General features: G+C 40.8%; 2 protein-coding genes across 3 annotated transcripts; both read left to right on the top strand.

Annotated features, from left to right (window-relative positions):
* Window positions 1–1,440: 1,440 nt before the first annotated feature.
* Window positions 1,441–7,589, top strand: LOC114661844 (zinc finger protein 3-like). Its single transcript, XM_051934614.1, has 2 exons — window positions 1,441–2,376; window positions 5,847–7,589. Exon 2 carries the CDS (start codon window positions 6,116–6,118, stop codon window positions 6,887–6,889), a length of 774 nt encoding a protein of 257 aa, XP_051790574.1. The 5' UTR covers window positions 1,441–2,376; window positions 5,847–6,115; the 3' UTR covers window positions 6,890–7,589.
* A 964-nt stretch (window positions 7,590–8,553) lies between these two features.
* LOC114661839 (zinc finger protein 436-like) lies at window positions 8,554–18,434 on the top strand. Of its 2 annotated transcripts, XM_028815053.2 has the most exons (3): window positions 8,554–9,345; window positions 15,003–15,355; window positions 18,295–18,434. In XM_028815053.2, exons 1-3 carry the CDS (start codon window positions 8,931–8,933, stop codon window positions 18,409–18,411), a joined length of 885 nt encoding a protein of 294 aa, XP_028670886.2. In that variant the 5' UTR covers window positions 8,554–8,930; the 3' UTR covers window positions 18,412–18,434. The 2 variants fall into 2 exon arrangements, with proteins under 2 accessions (XP_028670886.2, XP_028670885.2); XM_028815052.2 differs by lacking the exon at window positions 18,295–18,434 and having other exon boundaries at window positions 15,003–18,249.
* Window positions 18,435–20,191: the final 1,757 nt, after the last annotated feature.

Raw genomic sequence — 20,191 nt, 5'->3', positions numbered from 1 at the left:
AATAGAGAGATATTTCAATGACACTGCACCCAAAAAAATAAAAGCTATCACATTTGCTCGTCAATGTTAAGGGGGCGGGTTGTATAGCAAGTGCTGCATTTTGATTTATCAACCATTCTTAAGAGGAAATATAAAACTTTGACCATCAAGTGTCACATTTACTGCAGATCCTTCAACTGCAAATTCCTAATGGTGAATTTGGAGTTTCCTGAATTAAAGTAGCTGCTTCGTTCAGTAATTCTGAATAACGTTTTTCTTGTACTCGTATAAGATGTGCAGTGAAAACTTTGAACGTGCCTGTCAGCCTCAGGGTTCCCAACTCTACAGACATTTCACCAATCAGAAAACAGTACTTATTAGAATTCACCCTCTGATTGTGGTAAACGACAGTTTTCATATACAGGCTTATTTCATCCGGCATGTGGTTTCACTGAAATAAATAAAGGAAGAAATAATAAAATAAATAAATAAATAAAGACATACAATAAGCAACAACATATATAGTCAATCAGTCAGCCTCCAGCTTGCTGGAGCCAATCCCAGCGCGCAAGGCAGGAACAAATCCAGCCAGCCCACCGGTGGACACACACACACCATGCACAATTTAGGATTGGCAATGCACCTAACCAGCATGTCTTTGGACTGTGGGAGGAAACCCACGCAGACACGGGGAGAACATGCAAACTCCACGCAGGGAGGACCCGGGAAGCGAACCCGAGTCTCCTTACTTGTGAGGTAGCAGCGCTACCACTGCGCCACCCACAGCATATGTATTTCATGACAATTATTTTTCACCCATTTTTGTTTTATTATTTTTTGTCACATTTAGACTGGCGTCCTATTCGGAGGTTGTTCCTGCATTGTGCTCATTGCTTTTTGGGTTAGCCTCCAGCGCCATCCAACACTGCCCAGGATTAAACAGATAAGAAAAATTACATTTCACAATATCTTTTATTTATGGGCACATTTTGTTTTCCAAAATACTCCTCCATAATGTCTCACTGCTTTGACTATAAATAAAGACAGTAAGGGTGTGTTTCCAAATTGGGATCCTTGATAGTGTTGCATACTTTATTTTGCCACTGTTTAGAACAGATCGCTTCAACTTCTAACCAATCAGAGTGTTTGTTTCGTTTTGGGTTTTTTTGTTTTTTGTTTTTTTTTGGCACACTTTAAAAACCCATGAGTAGCCTTTTTGAACTGTGCAGTTTTTCTTCCATATCAAATGGTTATGCCATCAGTCAGTTAGTGAGCCTTTATTCTACATGACAAGTCGTTAAACAATTCAGACATCAGGACGATTAATAGATGCAAAATAAATCATAGTACATGTTAAATGATAAATTTCATGAAGAAAGTGGAACTATATAGCATACAGGTGTAGGTAGCACGATTGTGAAACAGTACTCTATACACGTTGTAATTAATTTTATGCAGCGAACCGGTGAAATGCTGCCGTATATTTTTGTTATTCACGTATTTTACTTGTTTCTTTTTTAATATGATCGTGGTGTCTTTGACTAATTTAAGCTGTTGAATTCTACCAAAGCGATGAATTCCATGAAGATAAAAGTTTTGTATACAGTAGTTGTGGTCAGGTCCCAGTAGAGTGTAGCGGTTAGATGTGGCGAAGTCATGAAAGGAGGTGTGGTTATCAACGAGACGCTTGCCGGCTGTCATGGTTACGGCTCTGCGCTTCCTTCCTGTCAAGACGCCGCGAGGCTCGATAACAGGAACAGGAAGAGCGCAGGTGTTTTGTATCCGTTTACACATAGTGACCGGCTGATCGTTCTCGTGCTGCTGGCAGAATTGCCAGCGATTTGAAAGAATTTTTCCCGAACCTGATTTCACCTGCAGCTCACGAAAAGATGAACGATTTGCTTTCAGCGAACGCATTCAAAGAGCAATTCGCCTCGTTGAGGGTGGCGGTGGATGCAGTGCTCTGCGAGTTTGCCGACTTTGTAGACAAGAGGTTCACCCACCTACAAATGGAAATGTCCGGTAAGGAAAAGGAAATCGAGTATCTCAAGCGGCGTCTGAGAATCTACCAGAAGGAACTGAGCTACGTGCAGGCGTACGGGAGCGGTGCGGGTCGGGATAAACAACAGCAGACCCCGGAGCGATTGTGTGCGCCTCCGGGGGCGGAAACAGCGATGAAGGACGCAGTCAACCTCGATCCGGCTATACGGGCTGCAAAGGACCCTGAAAGCGAGTCGTGGAGCGGCTGCCACAACTGGTCACCGAGCAACAAGGGAGGGCAGACCAAGAGACCGGCGCCGCAGAACGAGCCGGGAGAGACAGCGTGTAAGAGAGAGGACCTGACGATACGAGTACTCGTAGTGGGCGGCGACGAAGGCTTCGAAGGTTAGCACTCATGTTTACATGCATTTCTGAACAGTGGGAGAGTCAGGTTCACTGCTGATCCCACATTCAGCATTTCTTTAACGAATAAGATCACAAACGGACACCATGAATGATTTGGGGCGCTGCAAGAGTGTAAAGTTGTGAATTTCCCCTTGGGATTAATAAAGTATCTATCTATCTATCTATCTATCTATCTATCTATCTATCTATCTATCTATCTATCTATCTATCTATCTAGAGTAGTAAAGTTTGTACATTGATGTTGCACCATTTTACATTTACATTTACAACATTTAGCAGACGCTCTTATCCAGAGCGACTTACAACAGTGAGTCATTACTGAATGCAAAATATGAAAACAGAACGGAAAACCTGAAAAGCTCCCCGAATCTACAAGCTTATTTATTTCACTCATCTCTATTCATATACTTTTAATGGATGTGGAACAGTCATCTTAAAATTCAGTGAAAACATGCATTTACAGAGTTGTCACTAGTGATGAATTGAATTTTTTTAAATATTTTTTACATTATGAGAATAATTTTTTTAAAAAATCATTAATGTGAGTGCATTTAACAGCAGTCCTGCACTGATATCCACCTCATGAATGCGAGCACCACACTCAGTCGACATTGCTAGACTGTATGCTACCTTCCTGTGATTTGTCCATCATACAAGTGATTTGATGATTTCACGCTTCACTAAACTGTAACAATATCTGATTTGACAAATATCTCTCTATTATATAAAAAAAATCCTTTGACGTGACAAGACTTTTTGGAAGAGAGATTTTTTCAAGTCCAGTGAGACTAGATTTTTTCAAATCACGCCCTCCTCTCAAACATTTTCAAACAAGACCACGGTCCTGCTCTCTCAAGTGCTTTTGTCAGACACACTTCCTGCTCTCTCAGCTCTTATACATTTTAACGTTTTCCTCACTTTAAGTTCCCAATTAAAGAAAATGTATTATGTCCAAATCTTATTGAAGAATTTCTTCACAAAGGGGTTATCAACAGAAAAAATGTGCACCGAGAAACAAGGAAGTCAAACGAATTAATGCCAAAAATGTTGATCGCTTACACCGCAAATTGGTTAAATGCATCCAAAAATGTCAATCAGTTATACTGCAGATTGGTTAAATGCGTATCAATAGACTATGCTGAAACAGTTGATGGTGATCGTGCCCATAGGTGAGCGGCAGAACCGCAAAGAGGCTAGCATGTACCGCAGGCACAGGGGTTGGCGAGCGAAGACAGCGGGGTGGGGGGCAAATCCCCCTAGTATTACAACAGTTATGAAATAATTTCATGTCAACAGGGAATATATTAGAACATAAGAACAGGCCATTCAGCCCAACAAACCTCGCCATTTTTATCCACTTAATTCTTCTAAGAAAACATTAAGTCAAATTTCAAAATTCCCTAATGTCCTACTGTCTACCACACTACTTGGTTTCTTATTGCAAGTGTCTGTGATTCTCAGTGTAAAGAAAAACTTCCTGATATTTGTGTAAAATTTACCCTTAAGTTTCCAACTGTGTCCCCTTGTTCTTGATGAAGTCGTCTTAATACATAATTCGCCTGCCTACTCACTCACTCACTCACTCACGTCCATCCGAAGCCAAATGCGCAGTCACCTTGTGCGCACGTCCGAAGCCGAATGCGCAGTCGCCTTCTGCACAGCTGCCCGAAAAACCTTACGAGACCGACATCCAACCTCAACATCGCAGCAGATTTATGGCCGCAAAAATTCAAAGAGAAAGGTGACTTCGATTAAAGCTCTAGAGGCCTGAAAGGCGATTTCGACTACAGCTCGAGGCCCATTCTGATTGAATTACACATTCATTCAATACACCTATATCAGGTTTGTGGTGCTTATACTTATTACTATTCCATATTGTACTGGAACATTCATCATTCAATATTATACTATAGGCCTGGAAAATTCATCAACTAACAGTACAAGCCTGTACAGTAATGAGTAAAGCGGACTACAATCATTACAAAACAACTTCTTTGTTACTTATCATTTGTTCTTCATACACTGCTGACACAAACTCGTGCCTGTTTCATCTTACGTTGTCGAAACAGGCTCTTTGTCTAATTTTAAAATAATAGTCATGATCCACTGCACTAATTCCCTTCATCATTTTAAAAACTTGAGTCAGGTCTCCTCTTTATCTGTCTTTGCTTAAATTGTAAAGGCTCAGCTCATCTTTACTCATAACTCATCCCCTGTAGCCTTGGTATCAACCTAGTTGCTCTTCTCTGGACTTTTTCTAGCGCTGTTATGTCGTAGACCAAAACTGCACACAGTACTCCAGATGAGGCCCCACCAGTGCATTGTAAAGCTTCAGCAGAACCTCCTTTGACTTGTACTCTACACATCAAGGCGTTATATAACCTGACATTCTGTTTGTCTTCTTAATGGCTTTTGAGCCATGTCAGGTGGTTGATAGGGTCGAGTCCACTATAACTCCTAAATTCTTCTTATAAGGTGTACTTTCGATTTTCAGAACTTCCATTGTGTCTTCAAACCTAACATTTTTACGTCCAAAGTGTAATACTTTACATTTACTTACATTAAATTTCATCTGCCCAAGCCTCTATGCTGTCCAAGTCCCTCTGTAATGATTCCAGAATATCCGACAATCCACCTAGTTTGGCATCCTCTTCAAACAAAACTAGCTTGTTACTTGTATTGCTATCCAAATCATTTATATATGTTACAAGATAGCAGCGGCCTTAGCGCGGACCCACAACTAATAACATCGGACAATTTTGATGAGGTTCCTCGCACCATCACCCTCTGCTTCCTGTGTCTAAGCCAGTTCTGCACCCATCTAAAAACATCACCCTGAATTCCCACTTCTTTTAGTCTGACACCCATCCTCTCATGTGGCATCTTGTCAAATGCTTTCTCGAAGTCATGACAAATATGATCATGTGCTCAACTTTGATCATATCCTTTTGTTGTTTCCTCATAGAATTCCAGCATGTTGGTAAAACACGACCTCCCTCTTTTGACCCCATGCTGACTGTTCCTAATAACTCCTGTCCTTGCCAGGTGTTGCTCAATCGTATCCTTAGTAATTCCTTCCATTAATTTTCCTGTTTTGCACATTAAGTTTACTGGCCTACAGTTGATTGGATCTGCCTGGTCTCCCATTTATATAATTTTCAGCCTTTTAGAATCTCCCCAGTGTGCAGTAACTTCCTAAAAATATGCATCAAGGGTTTTATATATGTACTCTCTAGCCTCCTTAAGAATGTGAGGATAAATATCTAGTCCTGGTGATTTCTTTGATTTCAGCCTATTTAATCTAAGCAGTACTTCTACAGGTTCTAAATTACTCTATACTTATACCCTGTATGCCCTTATTTTAAATATTTCAGTTAAGCTTTTTCTCTATTTGAAAATTAAATCATTTTTACAAGCATTGTAAACCTGGACATGTCTACATTTCTTTCGCACAGATAGAGAAGCTGCCTTTGAAACAAAAGCATCAAACTCGGAGGAGATTTTCAGCCAGGATATCACCCTACCGGTAGGGAGGATCTCGAAGCAGACATATTTTAAGGGAGATCGGATCAGCCTGGTGCACTCTTCAGTCGAAAATGCAAAGTCCCGCCACCCACAAGGAGAGGGTGAAGACCAGCAACATGGCCGTGATAACGCAGAAGTCAGTGAACAGAAGTCTGGCCAAGTCAAACAGGAGAGCTATGGATCAGACTGTGTGATTTCACACTTTATGCCACAGACTCCCGATTCTGGGTTTGCCTCTGAAAACATCTCCCTTAATGACAAAGGAAAAGAAATTAGGCCAGTGTCCATCCAAGGGAGCCTTGTTCATACCGAAAATGAGCGACAGCCTGGAAAGGAAGGTGTTGTTGTAGCACTGAATGAAAATAGGCTCAACAGCAGAAAGAAGCAGTTTTGTCGTTTTGGAAATGGCAATGATTTTATACAGAAATCTGAGGCAAGAACTCACACAGGGAAAAAGAACTTTCAGTGCTTGGAATGTGGGAAGAAATTCAGAACCTCGTCCATTCTAAAAAACCACCAAAGAATCCATACAGGTGAGAAGCCGTTTGTGTGTGGAGAGTGTAACAGCGCCTTTAACCAGTTAGCCCACCTCAAAAGACACCAGAGGATCCACACGGGAGAGAAGCCATACAGCTGCTCTGTGTGCAAAAGCACTTTCAATCAGTTTGCTCACCTGAAGACACACCAACGGATCCACACAGGGGAGCGGCCTTACAGCTGCTCTGAATGTGGAAAGGCCTTTAGTCAACTGAACATCCTCCAAAGACACAGACGAATTCACACAGGAGAGAAACCTTACAGCTGCCCCCACTGCAGCAGCACCTTCAAGCAGCTGTCCCACCTGAAGCGACATATGCAGATCCACTCTGGAGAGAAACCATATGCGTGTGAAAAATGTGGCAAGACCTTCAGCCAGCTATCCATTCTTCAACGGCACTACCAAATTCACTCAGAGGTACCTGAGCGGTGGACATTGTGAAAAGATGGCTCACTTAAAACCCTACACAAACATACTCTGCAGGAATTTGTCCAGAGAGAGATGTGAAGAAAGCAGTTGGTTTGAGATGTGCCTTTAAACTGTAGCATAACATTTCATGTTGTCTTATTCGTCTCAGGTGCCAGACTCCTCTTTTCATTTACGGTTCTTTATAACTGTCTTCTGTTTTGGTGTTTCAGTCCAGAGTGTTGCCTGTTTTCTTTTGGATGTAGCTTCATACAACACATGCAAATGACCAGCTGATTCCAGGGTAAAACCTACTTGGCCTCCACAAATGGACACACCTTATGCACTTTTCTAGTGAACACCTTCCCAAAAGGGTTCACATACATAGAATGATCCGGGAAGCACTTGGCACATAAGCAAGTTTGATTACAGTAAGGGGTAAGAAATGAACTGGCAGCCTTGTGGCACCTTAACCATGAGGCTATCTGCTTTACCTTAAAGGATAAGTCTGGTATTTTTCAAGTCAAAGTTATTTCTTTACGAGTATTTTATATATGAATTCTAATCTGAAGCATCTATATTATATAAACATACAATGTTAATGTATGTCAGTCTGTCATGCTATTACTCGCAAACTAATGGAGGTAGAACCTTCATCTTGGTCTCAATAAAAGCTTATGGCGTGATGTTCTGGAAGTTTATTGTAATTAAAGCACACTCCCCATAACCCCCAGGACATGGTATATATGTGTTCAAAATTCATAATAAAAGTTTGTAAACAACGGGTAGAGAGTTTACTGTTGTTTATATCTAGCCTTTATCCATCCATCCATTATCCATCCCGCTATATCCTAACCACATCCTGCATGTGGTTTCACTGAAATAAATAAAGGAAGAAATAAATAAATACATAAAGACATACAGTAACCAACAACATATATAATCAGTCAGTCAGCCTCCAGCCTGCTGGAGCCAATCCCAGCCAACACAGGGCGCAAGGCAGGAAACAAACCCCGGGCAGGGCGCCAGCCCACCACAGGGCACACACACACCAAGCACACACTAGGGACAATTTAGGATCGCCAATGCACCTGACCTGCATGTCTTTGGAAACCCACGCAAGCATGGTGAGAACATGCAAACTCCATGTGGGGGGGATCCGAGAAGCAAACCCAGGTCTCCTAAATGCGAGGCAGCACTGCGCCACCGTGCCGCCCTCTAGCCATTATAGCATTTTATTTTAGTAGCATAGGTCTGCATGTTTCACTAATATTTTATACATTTTAAAAAATAACTATAGTCTGATCTTGCATTTCATAATGGAACTTATGGGTACTGGGATCCTATTGTGGGGAAAAAGGAGCCCACTAATACCAATTTGTTCTTTTTTAATTAATGATATATCATAGATGCATATTTTATTATACCTATTTAACTTTATCAACATTTATGTAACTCTATATTTACTTTTCTAGTGTCAGAATGTAGTTTAAGTTAATTTGTTTTGTTTCAATAGATGTATTTTCATATTTTCGATTCTTGATTTGTTTTTTTCACATCTTCACATTATCATGCCCTCCTTTTTGTTACTTACCACCCCCTAGGGAAGCCCGCCCCACAGTTTGAGAACCACTGACATACATATTGAAAAAAAATGTGTCTATGTCATTTTAATAATAGATTGATACTAACAGACCTCTCACGTCCCGTTTATCCCTGTAAAGCCACCGTAGCGTTCCAATAGAACTCCGTCTCCATGGTTTTCCAAAGCAGTCCTCACTTGGCGGGAGACAGAGCGACCCTAACACGTGCGTTAACGCTTTAATTCCATCTTGGCAGTGCCTGTGATCTCTGCTGATGGTAGACGCTTTGTTTTGTTCCAGTATCAGGAGTCGTAGGATGAGCTGGTAAATAACGGGATAGGACAGGACGGAAAGCTCCATTTTTGTTTCGGTTAGTTTTGTCTACCACGCCTCCCAAACATCGCGCAGTTTTGTCGAGCACGTGTCCCGCCTCCTTGCAATCCTACGTCTAGCCAGCTGAGTTGCTTTAGTTCTTGGGGCTACTCTCGTAAAAGATGGACGGTGGCGACTCGTTTGTAGCGTTCAGGCAGGAGTACGTCTCCCTGAAGGCGTCAGTCCAGGCGGTCCTCGGCGAGTTAACCGACTTTGTGGATAGGTACGTGGCGGGCTTTCAGCTCGAAATCAATACAAAGTCGAAAGAAATCGAATGTCTCAAGCTGCAGCTGCGGATCTCCGAGTGCGAATTGAAAGGGCTAAAGGAATATCAGAAAACGGTGGAGAAGAGCGCGAAGCCCGGAGAGCTTAGAGGCGAAGAGGCGATGCCGACCTCCAGCAACAGCGATCCGGGGTTACCAACGCAGCCCGAATTCGGAGCCAATGAGAAGTTAGAAGAAGCGCTGCGGGAGCCCTTCCACAGTGAAAAGCTCTTCCTAGAAGTCCACGTTATTCCAAACGGATGGGAACCAGGAGGTAAAGCTATATAAATGGAATGCATTTTGTAATGTTTAACACTCGTGTCACCATGCAGGTATCCGTTAGGTCGGCTTTGGTCTTTTGTAATTCTCGGCTCCGCGTTGTTTGATCGCGACGAGGCAACGCGGGCGGTTTGCAAGTGTGGGGGTCGGGGGTGTTAATTAGACAGGGAGAGACGCCATTAAGACCAGGCACATGTTCCAAGAGGAATCGCTCGCCACAACACTTACGAGACAGTGTTAAAGACGATAAAAGCGAAAAACGCAGATCTCGGTAGAAAAGTGGCAGATTCTGTAGTGTTCACTAACGAATAGCCAAAGAGGTTCGATCGCCTTAAAGTTAACATGCTTCACATATTTTCAATAGTCCAGTTAATTTTCAAGTAATATTTATTACTGAAAATGAGTGCCACTGTGCTTTACTTCGTACTTATTTATTTATTTGCTTGTTTTTATTTTAATAAAGATAATCAGCTGGGCAGGAGTGCTGCAACCGCACAAAAAGAATAATAGGATTCGTGCTCCTTGCCTGTAGTTTGCATGTTCTTCCAGTGCTTGTGAATTTTCTCTATGTGCTCCAGTTTCAATCTAAAGATATGCAGGTTAGGTGACCTGACTTTGGTAAACTGGCCCTAGCAGTAAAATGCAGAAATTGTGGTGGGAAGTGATGCACAAAGCGGGCATTTTAATTCCCAGTACATAAATAAGCGCCTACTTTTTTTTTTCTGATGCTGACCTTGGCAAAAATATTTGTCCATGATTGCCGATATGTCAGGAAACACATTACACCCCCTCTACTGCACACATACATCATTTCCCTTGGCAAGATGAAAGCACAAATTAAGGCATTCAAATCTAATTGAATGAAATATCAAATAGATTTTAACATCAAGAGCACATCCTTATAACTTAAATGTTATGCATAAATATGCTACATGTATTTTATGTTAATGAAAGAATGAACACATCGTTATTGAACACTGCCATTGTATGACTCTACAGAGTGAACATCATTTTCATTTGCCACACTCACCTTGTAATTTCAGAAGTGTTTAATTTCATGCCACTACATTGCTGTGAAGTTTAGCAAATATGTCTACTATGTTGTGTGTTGCTATCAACAATGGAAAGAGAAACTTATATATAAACCTATTTAAATGGAATTGTGTGTGTCTGTCCGGTTGGGAAGTGACAGGTGGAGTCGGGGTAAACAACAACAACAACATTTATTTATATAGCACATTTTCATACAAAAAAGTAACTCGAAGTGCTTTACATAATGAAGAAAAGAAAAATAAAAGACAAAATAAGAAATTAAAATAAGACAACATTAGTTAAAATAGAAAAAGCTTAAGGTCCGATGGCCAGGGGGTACAGAAAAAACAAAAAAAAAAAATCCAGATGGCTGGAGAAAAAAAATTAAAATCTGTAGGGGTTCCAGGCCACGAGACCACCCAGTCCCCTCTGGGCATTCTACCTAACATAAATGAAATAGTCCTCTTTGTATTTAGGGTTCTCAAGGAGTCACTTGATGCTGATGGTCATACAGACTTCTGGCTTTTAATCCATCACTGTTGGAACAGCACGGTGCTTTGAGTAGATGGTGGTGGCGTAAGGAACCCGGAAAAGGAAACAGAAGAGAGAGTAGGGGTTAGTACAGATTTTAGAGCCACCATGAATAGTTATTATAATTAATTGGATATACAGAGTATCAGGATTAAATTACAGTGAAGTTATGAGAAGGCCATGTTAAAATAATGTGTTTTCAGCAGTTTTTTGAGTGCTCCACTGTATTAGTCTGGCGAATTCCTACTGGCAGGCTATTCAAGATTTTAGGTGCATAACTGCAGAAGGCCACCCGCCTCACCACTTCTTTTAAGTTTTGCTCTTGGAATTCTAAGGAGACACTCATTGGGGGATCTGAGGTTACAATTTGGAATATAAGATGTCAGACATTCCGATATATAAGATGGGGCGAGATTATTTAAGGCTTTATAAACCAAAAGCAGAATTTTAAAGTCAATCCTGAATGACACAGGTAACCAGTGTAGTGACATCAAAACTGGAGAAATGTGCTCGGATTTTCTTTTCCTGGTTAGGATTCTAGCAGCTACATTCTGCACTAGTTGCAAACGATTTATGTCTTTTTTGGGTAGTCCTGAGAGGAGTGCGTTACAGTAATCTAGTCGACTGAAAACAAACGCGTGAACTAATTTATCAGCATCTTTCAATGATACTGTATAAGAGGTCTAACTTTTATAAAGACTCCACCTCTAGCTGCTAATAACACAAGCAAGGCGAGCACATCAGCAAAACGAAACCTCAGAAGAAAATCGCTTAACATCTGCAAAACGGGTATCCCGTTTTCTTTTCCTCCCGCCGTTAATAAACAAGCAAGGTGAGCACGTTGGCAAAATGAATCTTCCTAGGAGAGAGATGCCAGAGTAGTTCCTTTCATTTACCTGACATCTCTGCATTTCAGGTTTTTTTTCCTGACGATTTTAATAGTTTCTAGGACACCGGGCTTTTTACAGCACGGGCTTGCGCAGCTAGTAATTAATAACAGTAAATCTCACCTTCATTTATACTTAACTGATTAATCTGTACAAATCTTGTTAGCTTACCAGAATTTTTCATCAGTTTCTACATCTTACGCATCAAGGAAACCAATAAAGTATTCCTGAATTAAACCATCAACATCCACAGAACTAATTATAATGGACATCTATACACGATGTGAAATGCCTGCTGTCATATATGCTTGCAAAAAAACAATGTTTTGACCTAACCCATGATCTCCTAAAGAAGCAACAATAAAGCCATTTTGTGTGGACTGTGAGATGCCAGAATTCCAAGAAGCACCGATAATGATAAAGTGAGTTAGAACATTAGAACACTCGAGACAAGAACAGGCCATTCATCCCAACAAAGCTCTCCAGTCCTATCCACTTATTTCTTCCAAAAGTTGAGTTGTCAACATATGAGCATAATTTGAAAATAGTTTTGTATATTTTCTAATGCTGAACTTATTGATGGTATCTCCACTCTCATCGTGTCCCCTGGTCACTAATTTCTGGCAGCAAAGCAGCGACACTGCATCTGTTAGACACCAGAGAGCAGTCCTATTCTTCCTCTCCGTTTCATTGGGCTTTACCGGTTGATGTTGGACATCCTCAATATGCTCCATCCTTACTTTGCCAAGTGTTGTCAGTAGTGCACATGTACATAGATCATGAGTTTTTATCCTTTTTAAGGATGCAACCCACTTTTGTTTTTATAATTTCTTGCGACTTGCCTCTGAAAAAAGAGGCAATTCAAGAAAGGGAGACTCTTTAATGTTGGCATTAGTGAAGTAAAGGAAAAAATATATACTGTCCATTTTTACCATCTGTTTTATATACAACTACTGAGCTGCAAATATTTACAGCGGCAAGATTCTCACAACCACCAGCCATACACTCTCTACCACGTTTCAACAATGCAACTACAAGATCCAGTTTATTTTGGAGGTTATAAAGAAGTTATAGAGTTATGACTGGAATTTGATGTCGATTTTGGTTCCATACTCTTAAAGGAAAGTAGACGTTCAGTGGATATTTCATATTTAAACATTACAGGCAGACCACCACCTGGGCTATTAATTGCTGCAAATGCAAACATAACCAGATGGAGTCACCTTATATAGACATACAAAGTCATTGGTTCAGAGACAGGCCATGACTTTAATTCCTATTACAACCTGTCCCAGTGTGACTGTGGCAGCTACCACCCCGTATTTTGTTCTTAAGGTACACATTGACTCCTTTTGACAGTGAACTAGAAAGTTTAAAGATGATGGGATGAATAGATTACTAGAAAGTTTATTGCATGTATATTTGAAATTATTTGAGTCTATTCAACACATTGGAGTTAATGAAATTTGTATTAGTATGTGGCTGAAAAGGAAAAAAAAAGTGAAAACAGTGTTTTTTGTATTGCTGCCCAGTATAAATCATTTATTAATTCCTTTTCCACTAGTTCTCTAGGACTGGATCACAAGGGCACAAGTGAGGCCTGTCTCTTTTCTCCATACACACTTTCCAACTCATGTTGTAGGACCCCAAGGTGTTCCCAGGTCCTCTGAGAGGTATAATCCTCACAGTGAGCCATGGGTCTTCCCTCGGGTCTCCTTCCAGCTGGTCATGCTTGTAACACCTCCACAAGAAGGTATCCATATATGATGCCTGGACCACTTCAATTGGCACCAGATGGCAGCACTTCTCACCCTGTCTGTAAGAGAAGTACCCAGCCGTCCTGCAGAGAGAGCTCATTTTGGCTGATTGTACCCTTTATCTTGTCATTTCCAAAGGCTTATGAACATAGGTGAAGATAAGGGCATAGATTGACAGGTAAATCAAGAGCTTTGCCTTCTGGCTCAGCCCCTTCTTCACCACTACAGATCAGTATAGTGACTGCGTAACTGTGCTTGCTCCCCCCAGTCAATCTTCCCATCCCCTTTTCTCTACTATTTCCTAGTATAAATTATGAATATGATATTCTATTTTTACATGTTATTCATAGTGTGACATGTTAAGCCACTTGTGCTTACAAATCAGGTGGCAATGCATTGCACCATAGTAGTTAAGACTGCTGTAGTATTTCATGGCTTCAAGTACCCAAATCATAGCTGGGTCATCTTAAGTTAATAGTTTCATATTCAAATATAGTATTTTTAAAATTGTCATCAATAGTTTTGATAACATTGTGTCAAGTGTGTCTTTGTGAAGTATTTAATTTTTTTTTTTTTTGTACAAAAATAACCGCATCTGGTGGTGCACACCTTTAAACTCACCTGCCGCATTACCCACATTGAGAGGTGTGTTCACTAAGAACACTGCCAGGCTGTCCTCATATGTTCATGTGCAAATCCCAGTAAATTCTTGGGCCTTGTGGGTACTATATGTGTGTGACAGGGATGTGGGGTAGCTGGTTGCCTTCAATTGCACTTATGTGTGCTTGATTGTCACGGTATTGTTCTCTGAAGTCTGCTTGGGTTTTAGCTGTCATCTCTTAAGGCAGGCATTGCTTTAATGATAGACTTGACATTATGATCAATTACAAAATGTCAGTGTTTTTCAAAAAAGATACTATAATGTTCAGAGTTTATTTCAGTTTAGCTGTTTTGTGTGATTTAGCTAGTCAAAATAGACCATATGTCCTAAATTCTGTAGGCTAGAAATGCAGGGATGAAGGCTGTGTGATCGGATCATGAATGCATCGTCATGAAAACTTGCAGCAAATGTATTATTTTAATTTGAATCATTCAGTTTTTGTTTTGAATATTCAAATAGTGGTATATACTGTAGATTTGAATAAGAATGTAAAAGCTCTAACAGGTATAACTAGTAGATAGGGTCAGATCAAGCAAACCCATTAGTTGATAAGAGTTGACCTGCCATTGACATTTTTCTGTGTCTTGTTGTTTTTTTTTAGGATTTACTTTTTTGAATGATCATCATTTACACATTATATGTTTACTTAAAATTACCTAAATAGTAATTAAGTTTTAGGCTTACTTGACCCAGCTCCAATTATAAGCAAACAAAATATTAGATATTAATCTATTTTGAAGTGAACATACAGTACTTATTTTCCTGGTTTTTTTATTTTCTACAGATACACATGATGGTTTACCCCCAAATCCAGAAACCTTTCATACAGAGATGCCTGATGATACTTGGAGCCTGACACTTGAAGATGATCGAGATCTGCACATCTGTGATGAAGCAGGAGAAACAGCAAACCAATTTGAGGATCAAGAAAACAAAGTGGGCTCTGATCTTCCCCTGCCAGAGAATAGCACAAGTCAGTGTGCAGAGGCAGCCCATCAGGCTAAGGTTGATGATGAATACACCAGTCCTCTTACAGCTAAACCTGCAAGCAGTCTAGTTGAGAACAATCAGCCAAACCCTCTGGCTGAATCTGTTAGCAAACCCATGCAGGGACCTCAGAAAAGGAAACAATCAAAGGTGAGCATTAAAAGAGATAGATCTCAAAAGAAAAAAGGAGACAGTCCCACTAAATGTAGAACAAAGGATTCTGATAGTACAACTCCTAAAAAAGTAAAGAAGGAATCCACAGACACTGATTATGGGAAGCCTTTCAAAAACCTAAGGGCCCTTCACAAACACCAGAAAGTGCATTCTGGCCAGCACATGTACAGCTGCAATAAATGTCATAGCAGTTTCAACCAAAAACTTGAGCTGAAAAAGCACCAAGCCACTCATGCAAATAAGCCACTTACTTGTGAAGAGTGTGCAGAGACCTTTGATTCATCAGTTACCCTGAATGCGCATAAGAAAGTCCATAATGTGAAGATGCCAGGTCCATGTCAGCAGTGTGGCGTGTTCTTCAAGAGTGCCGCAATGCTCCGTAAACACCTGAGAACCCACTGTAAGGCACGACCTCATGGCTGTCAGCAGTGCATGAAACGCTTCCCTTATGCGTCAGATCTCAAAAGGCATATGCTGATTCATTCCAGAAAGAAGCCCTTCTCATGTCCTCATTGCGACCTCCCTTTTACTAGATTGTCACATTTTCAGCGTCACAAGAAAGTAAATGCAAGTGGGAAGTCCTGCGTTTGCAGCAAGTGCGGAAAGAGCTTTAGTCAAAGGTGCCTTCTTCTGAAGCACCAGCAGACCCACCTGGACACAACACCTTGCAAGTGTTCTCAGTGCAGGGAGCAGTTCTCATCTGCAGGAGCCCTGGAAAAACACCTGAAAACCCACCTGAAGCAGAAGGAACACCGATGCTTGGACTGTGGCCAAACTTTCACACGATCAGAACTACTCCGGAAACACCTGAAGACTCATAAAGAGAAGCAGCGGCATGCCTGCCCCCAGTGCGACAAACATTTCAGCAGCAAGGCAGACCTGAAAAATCACCAGAAGCTCCATGAGCAAGAGCAGCTGCACCGTTGTGGCGAGTGCGGCAGGTCATTTAGTAGGCTGAGCAGTTTTAAAAAGCATTTCAAGATAGTAAGTGGGGAGAAGCCACAGAGGTGTTCTGGGACTGAGCCATTCTGGGTGTTGGTAGATGCATAAGTCAAAAAAAACAGAAGGAATCAGTTCTGTAGGGGGATTGATATTTCTAAATAGTTTGTTGAGCTTTAATGTTCTTTTAGCTATACTACCCTATTGAATTTGTTGAAGCTATTTAGGCACACATATTAATTTGAAATAGAAGATGATATTGGTTTGCCTACATGTGGATACCCCCCACTGGCTGGTTAAGGTTTCATGGGGTGCTAGCTAATCCACATCATCATGAAGTGAAACAAGTAGCACAATTTACTGGGAGGCTATAATGTCTGGTGGCGTGTTTGCTGGTTTTTGAATGAAAATTCGCAAGTTCTCATCCTAAAAGCTTGTGGGTTAGAATTATGCAATTCCCTCCCACAAGGACTGGACACTTAGATATCCACTGGAGAGGTAGGATGGTGATTTCCATACACGGCAGCTGCATTTTTGGATTAAATTTTAACAGTCCTCATACAATTCTAATATGACTTATAAAGAGCTTGATACTTGTAACTTCCAGTTTTTGATTCATTCCTTCATATGCAAGTTGGACAGAAGAGCTTGTTAGGAATTGTGCTGTTTTTGGGCAGCTGCAGTTTCTTTTTACTCAATCGTGTTCACAGCTTCTGAGGCACATGATATGTAAACTTAAGCAAGCAGAAAAAAGTTAAATACGAACTATTTGAAGGCAAAGCCTGTCAATAAATCGTTCAGCCTGTAAAAGTTATGACTGCTCCGCATAAGGAGAGCTAATATTTGAATTCTTTTAGGTGAGATTAAAAATTTGAAGCTTGTAAGTACAGAGGAAAGTGTGATTTGGGACTTGGATATTATGTGTCAAAAATATAGCAGCCTTCACTTAGTGGCACACTCTCCCACAAGTTATACAGTTGTCCGTTTCTGAGCTGGTGACCCCGTCCTCTGCGTCTTCTGTTTCTGTCAATCTGTATTACCTTGAAACAAGGTCCCCCTACCCTGCGTAGCAAAATGTGCTCCTTCCTGAGCAGGTCTCAGCATCTTTAGAATTGATCTGTTGTTCATGTTTAGTAGACAGTTTCTCATGAATGGTGGTCTCTCTTCTACTGGCACACTTGAAATCTGTTGCCAAGGTTACAAGAAACAAAGACATTTCCAGGTGCAAGTTCAGTTATCCACTTATGAGCAGATGTATCAAATGCGTGTTTGTATCATCAATGTTTAGATTGGCCTTGTGTATTTGTTCACATTTTAATCTTATTAAAGTTTCGAACTAAAGTGGCAGACCGGAAGAACGGGTAGATCGTAAAGCCGCCAGATTTAGCTCCCACAGAGATTTTCTTTTTTATTACGTCCTTGAATTGGAACAGCCCACAAGCAATGAGACTGGTAAGTTAATATTCTTGAAACATTGTTATTTATAATTCTGTCCTGCCACAAGAGCAGTCTTTGTTGTAAGAGCAGAGCATTGAACCATCCCTTTTCTTTCTCTTGAGTGAAAATGTGTATTATGAATGTTTTTCCTTGGAATTCTTGCTTCCATAAAAACAAACTGTGAACTACTAGCTGCACTGTTAAACTGTGCATAAAATGAGTGTATGTTGAGAACACGGCAAGTTTGCGCTTTCTAAACTTTCTTTCTGTCACGTTTCAGTCCAACAAAAACATTATCCAAAGAAATCACAGACATTCCATTTTAATGTTCCCTTGTTCTGGATTTAACACTAAGATGTGAGCTGAATTATTAACAAAGTGTTGGAAAGAACGGTCATTGTGTTGGAATTTGTGTGGGTTGTTTCTGGTTTTTTTTTTTTTAAATGCTTTGTAGGTTTTGTAATTTCATATATTTTATAATGTAACATTATAATAATTCCCCTTGGATAATAAAAAGTTCATTTTTGTTAATCCTACAGCATGTGATTGGTCATTCAGGAAGAGAGAGTGTGAGTGTGAAAGCAGTGGCTGAGACATATGAAGACTTCCAAAATGATGGGAGACTTTACAGCAGTTCTAAGGGAAAACTCTCATGACTAGCAAGACAAACCTTCACCAGACAAAGGTATTGTCATTCCAGCCCAATGATCTGCGATTTATATAAATCGCATCCTCATCAACATCCTATGGAATGCTAAGACACTTTCCATTAAGTAGTCCACTTTGATTTGTGATTCTCTGCCAGACTTGGAGTTATCGGCCAGTATGGAGCTGGTTAAATCCTCCCACAAATCTACCATCCTGGTTCCCTACTAAAATGAACGTGGTGTCCCCTAGATCCACTGTTTTCAAACTTTTTTGAACAAGTACCACTCCGCGAGGACCAGTAAACTGAAGTACCACTGTCAATGAATCGTTAATTTACGCCCATGTTGTTTTGAAGAAAAAGTCACTATATTAATCACTATAATGACTATAATTATGACGTTAAAGTGATAATAAACTAATTAAGGAAATGGGTGCCTGCGCTAATAAAAGCCGACTTGGAGTCTTCCATGCATTTACAGTAGTATACTTATACTATATATGATTATATGCAACATATTGGCATTCTAGCAACATCGATTCGTGGAAAATAAAGGACCACACGTGTACCACTGGCATGACTTGAAGTACCACCAGTGTACGCGTACCACAGTTTGAAAACCATGGCCCTAGATCCCTCTCTGTTCTTCCCTAACTTTAAGTTCCTTAAGTCTTGTAGGTTCTGCAGATCTGGCAGAAAATTAAGAAACATGTTGGCGCAATTCCAGTATGGCTGAGCCATATCACCATCTTCCAGAGTCCTGCCCTTTGTATTGGTCACAGGAATCAGCCGTAGGCTGGACAGGGCATTAGAATTCTTGGTGACATTTATGAAGATTTGGAACTCCAAATGTTCCATTTACTTAGGTGCAGGTTTTCTGTTCCTCCTCCTTTTTCTATCTTCATATCAGATAAGTGCTTAAAGCAAATGGCATCCCAATGTCTTTTGCACTCCCTTTCCTTCCTAGAGAATGGGCTTGGGGCTCTTCGACTGGGGTTCCACACCATGCCATTAATCTTAGTCCTACACTCTCCCATTCTCTTATTCCTGTCTCTTTTCTTGTGCTCACTGTGTCTATTTGGCTTCTCTAACCACTCTAGATAGGAATGACATAGATAGATAGATACTTTATTAATCCCAAGGGGAAATTGGCAAATTTTAATCCGGTATAGCCCCATTTTACGACAATTTGGGAGACTGTTGTTGAATGGGAGTTGCAGTCCAGATGTGCAGCCCTGTAGGGACCCCCGGAGGACCTCCTTGGTTTGTGTATAACCCAAAAGTGCTTACAACAGTCTACGTTACGTCACTGGAAGTACTCCCGGGTTCACTTTAAAGGGTGCCCACTACCATGGCTCAGAGAGACCAGAGTCTGGAGGCAGTAGGTGAAACTCACAGGAGGTGGAGAAGAAGGAAGGATTGTTTTCATTTATAATTAATTGTATTTGAGGATTGAGAAAGTGCCTGGGAGAAGTATAAAAAAAATCCTTTATTCTATTTACGTGTGGTGTATTGCTCGATCTATGGTTTCGGGCTCTCTGGCGCCCTCGTGTGGTCACAATGAATTAATGCGGCAGTTAAGCCCTGTAGTTGCAGCAAGTATGGAGTGAGCTTTCGTCAAAAGTACTTTCTAGTGATCCACAGGAAACTACAGTTAGGAGAAAAACCTAACATGTGTGTTCAGTGTGGACAGCACTTCACTAATCCACATGCCTTGAGAAAGCACCAGAAATCCCATCTCTAGCAGAGAGCATGCACTGCTGCCCAAACTGTTGGGGATCTTTCATTGG

Source organism: Erpetoichthys calabaricus, chromosome 12, assembly GCF_900747795.2.
Source record: "Erpetoichthys calabaricus chromosome 12, fErpCal1.3, whole genome shotgun sequence".
NCBI classification, from domain to species: domain Eukaryota; kingdom Metazoa; phylum Chordata; class Cladistia; order Polypteriformes; family Polypteridae; genus Erpetoichthys; species Erpetoichthys calabaricus.
Note: the sequence above shows the minus strand (reverse complement) of the source record. Positions and strands in the feature narration are given on the sequence as shown.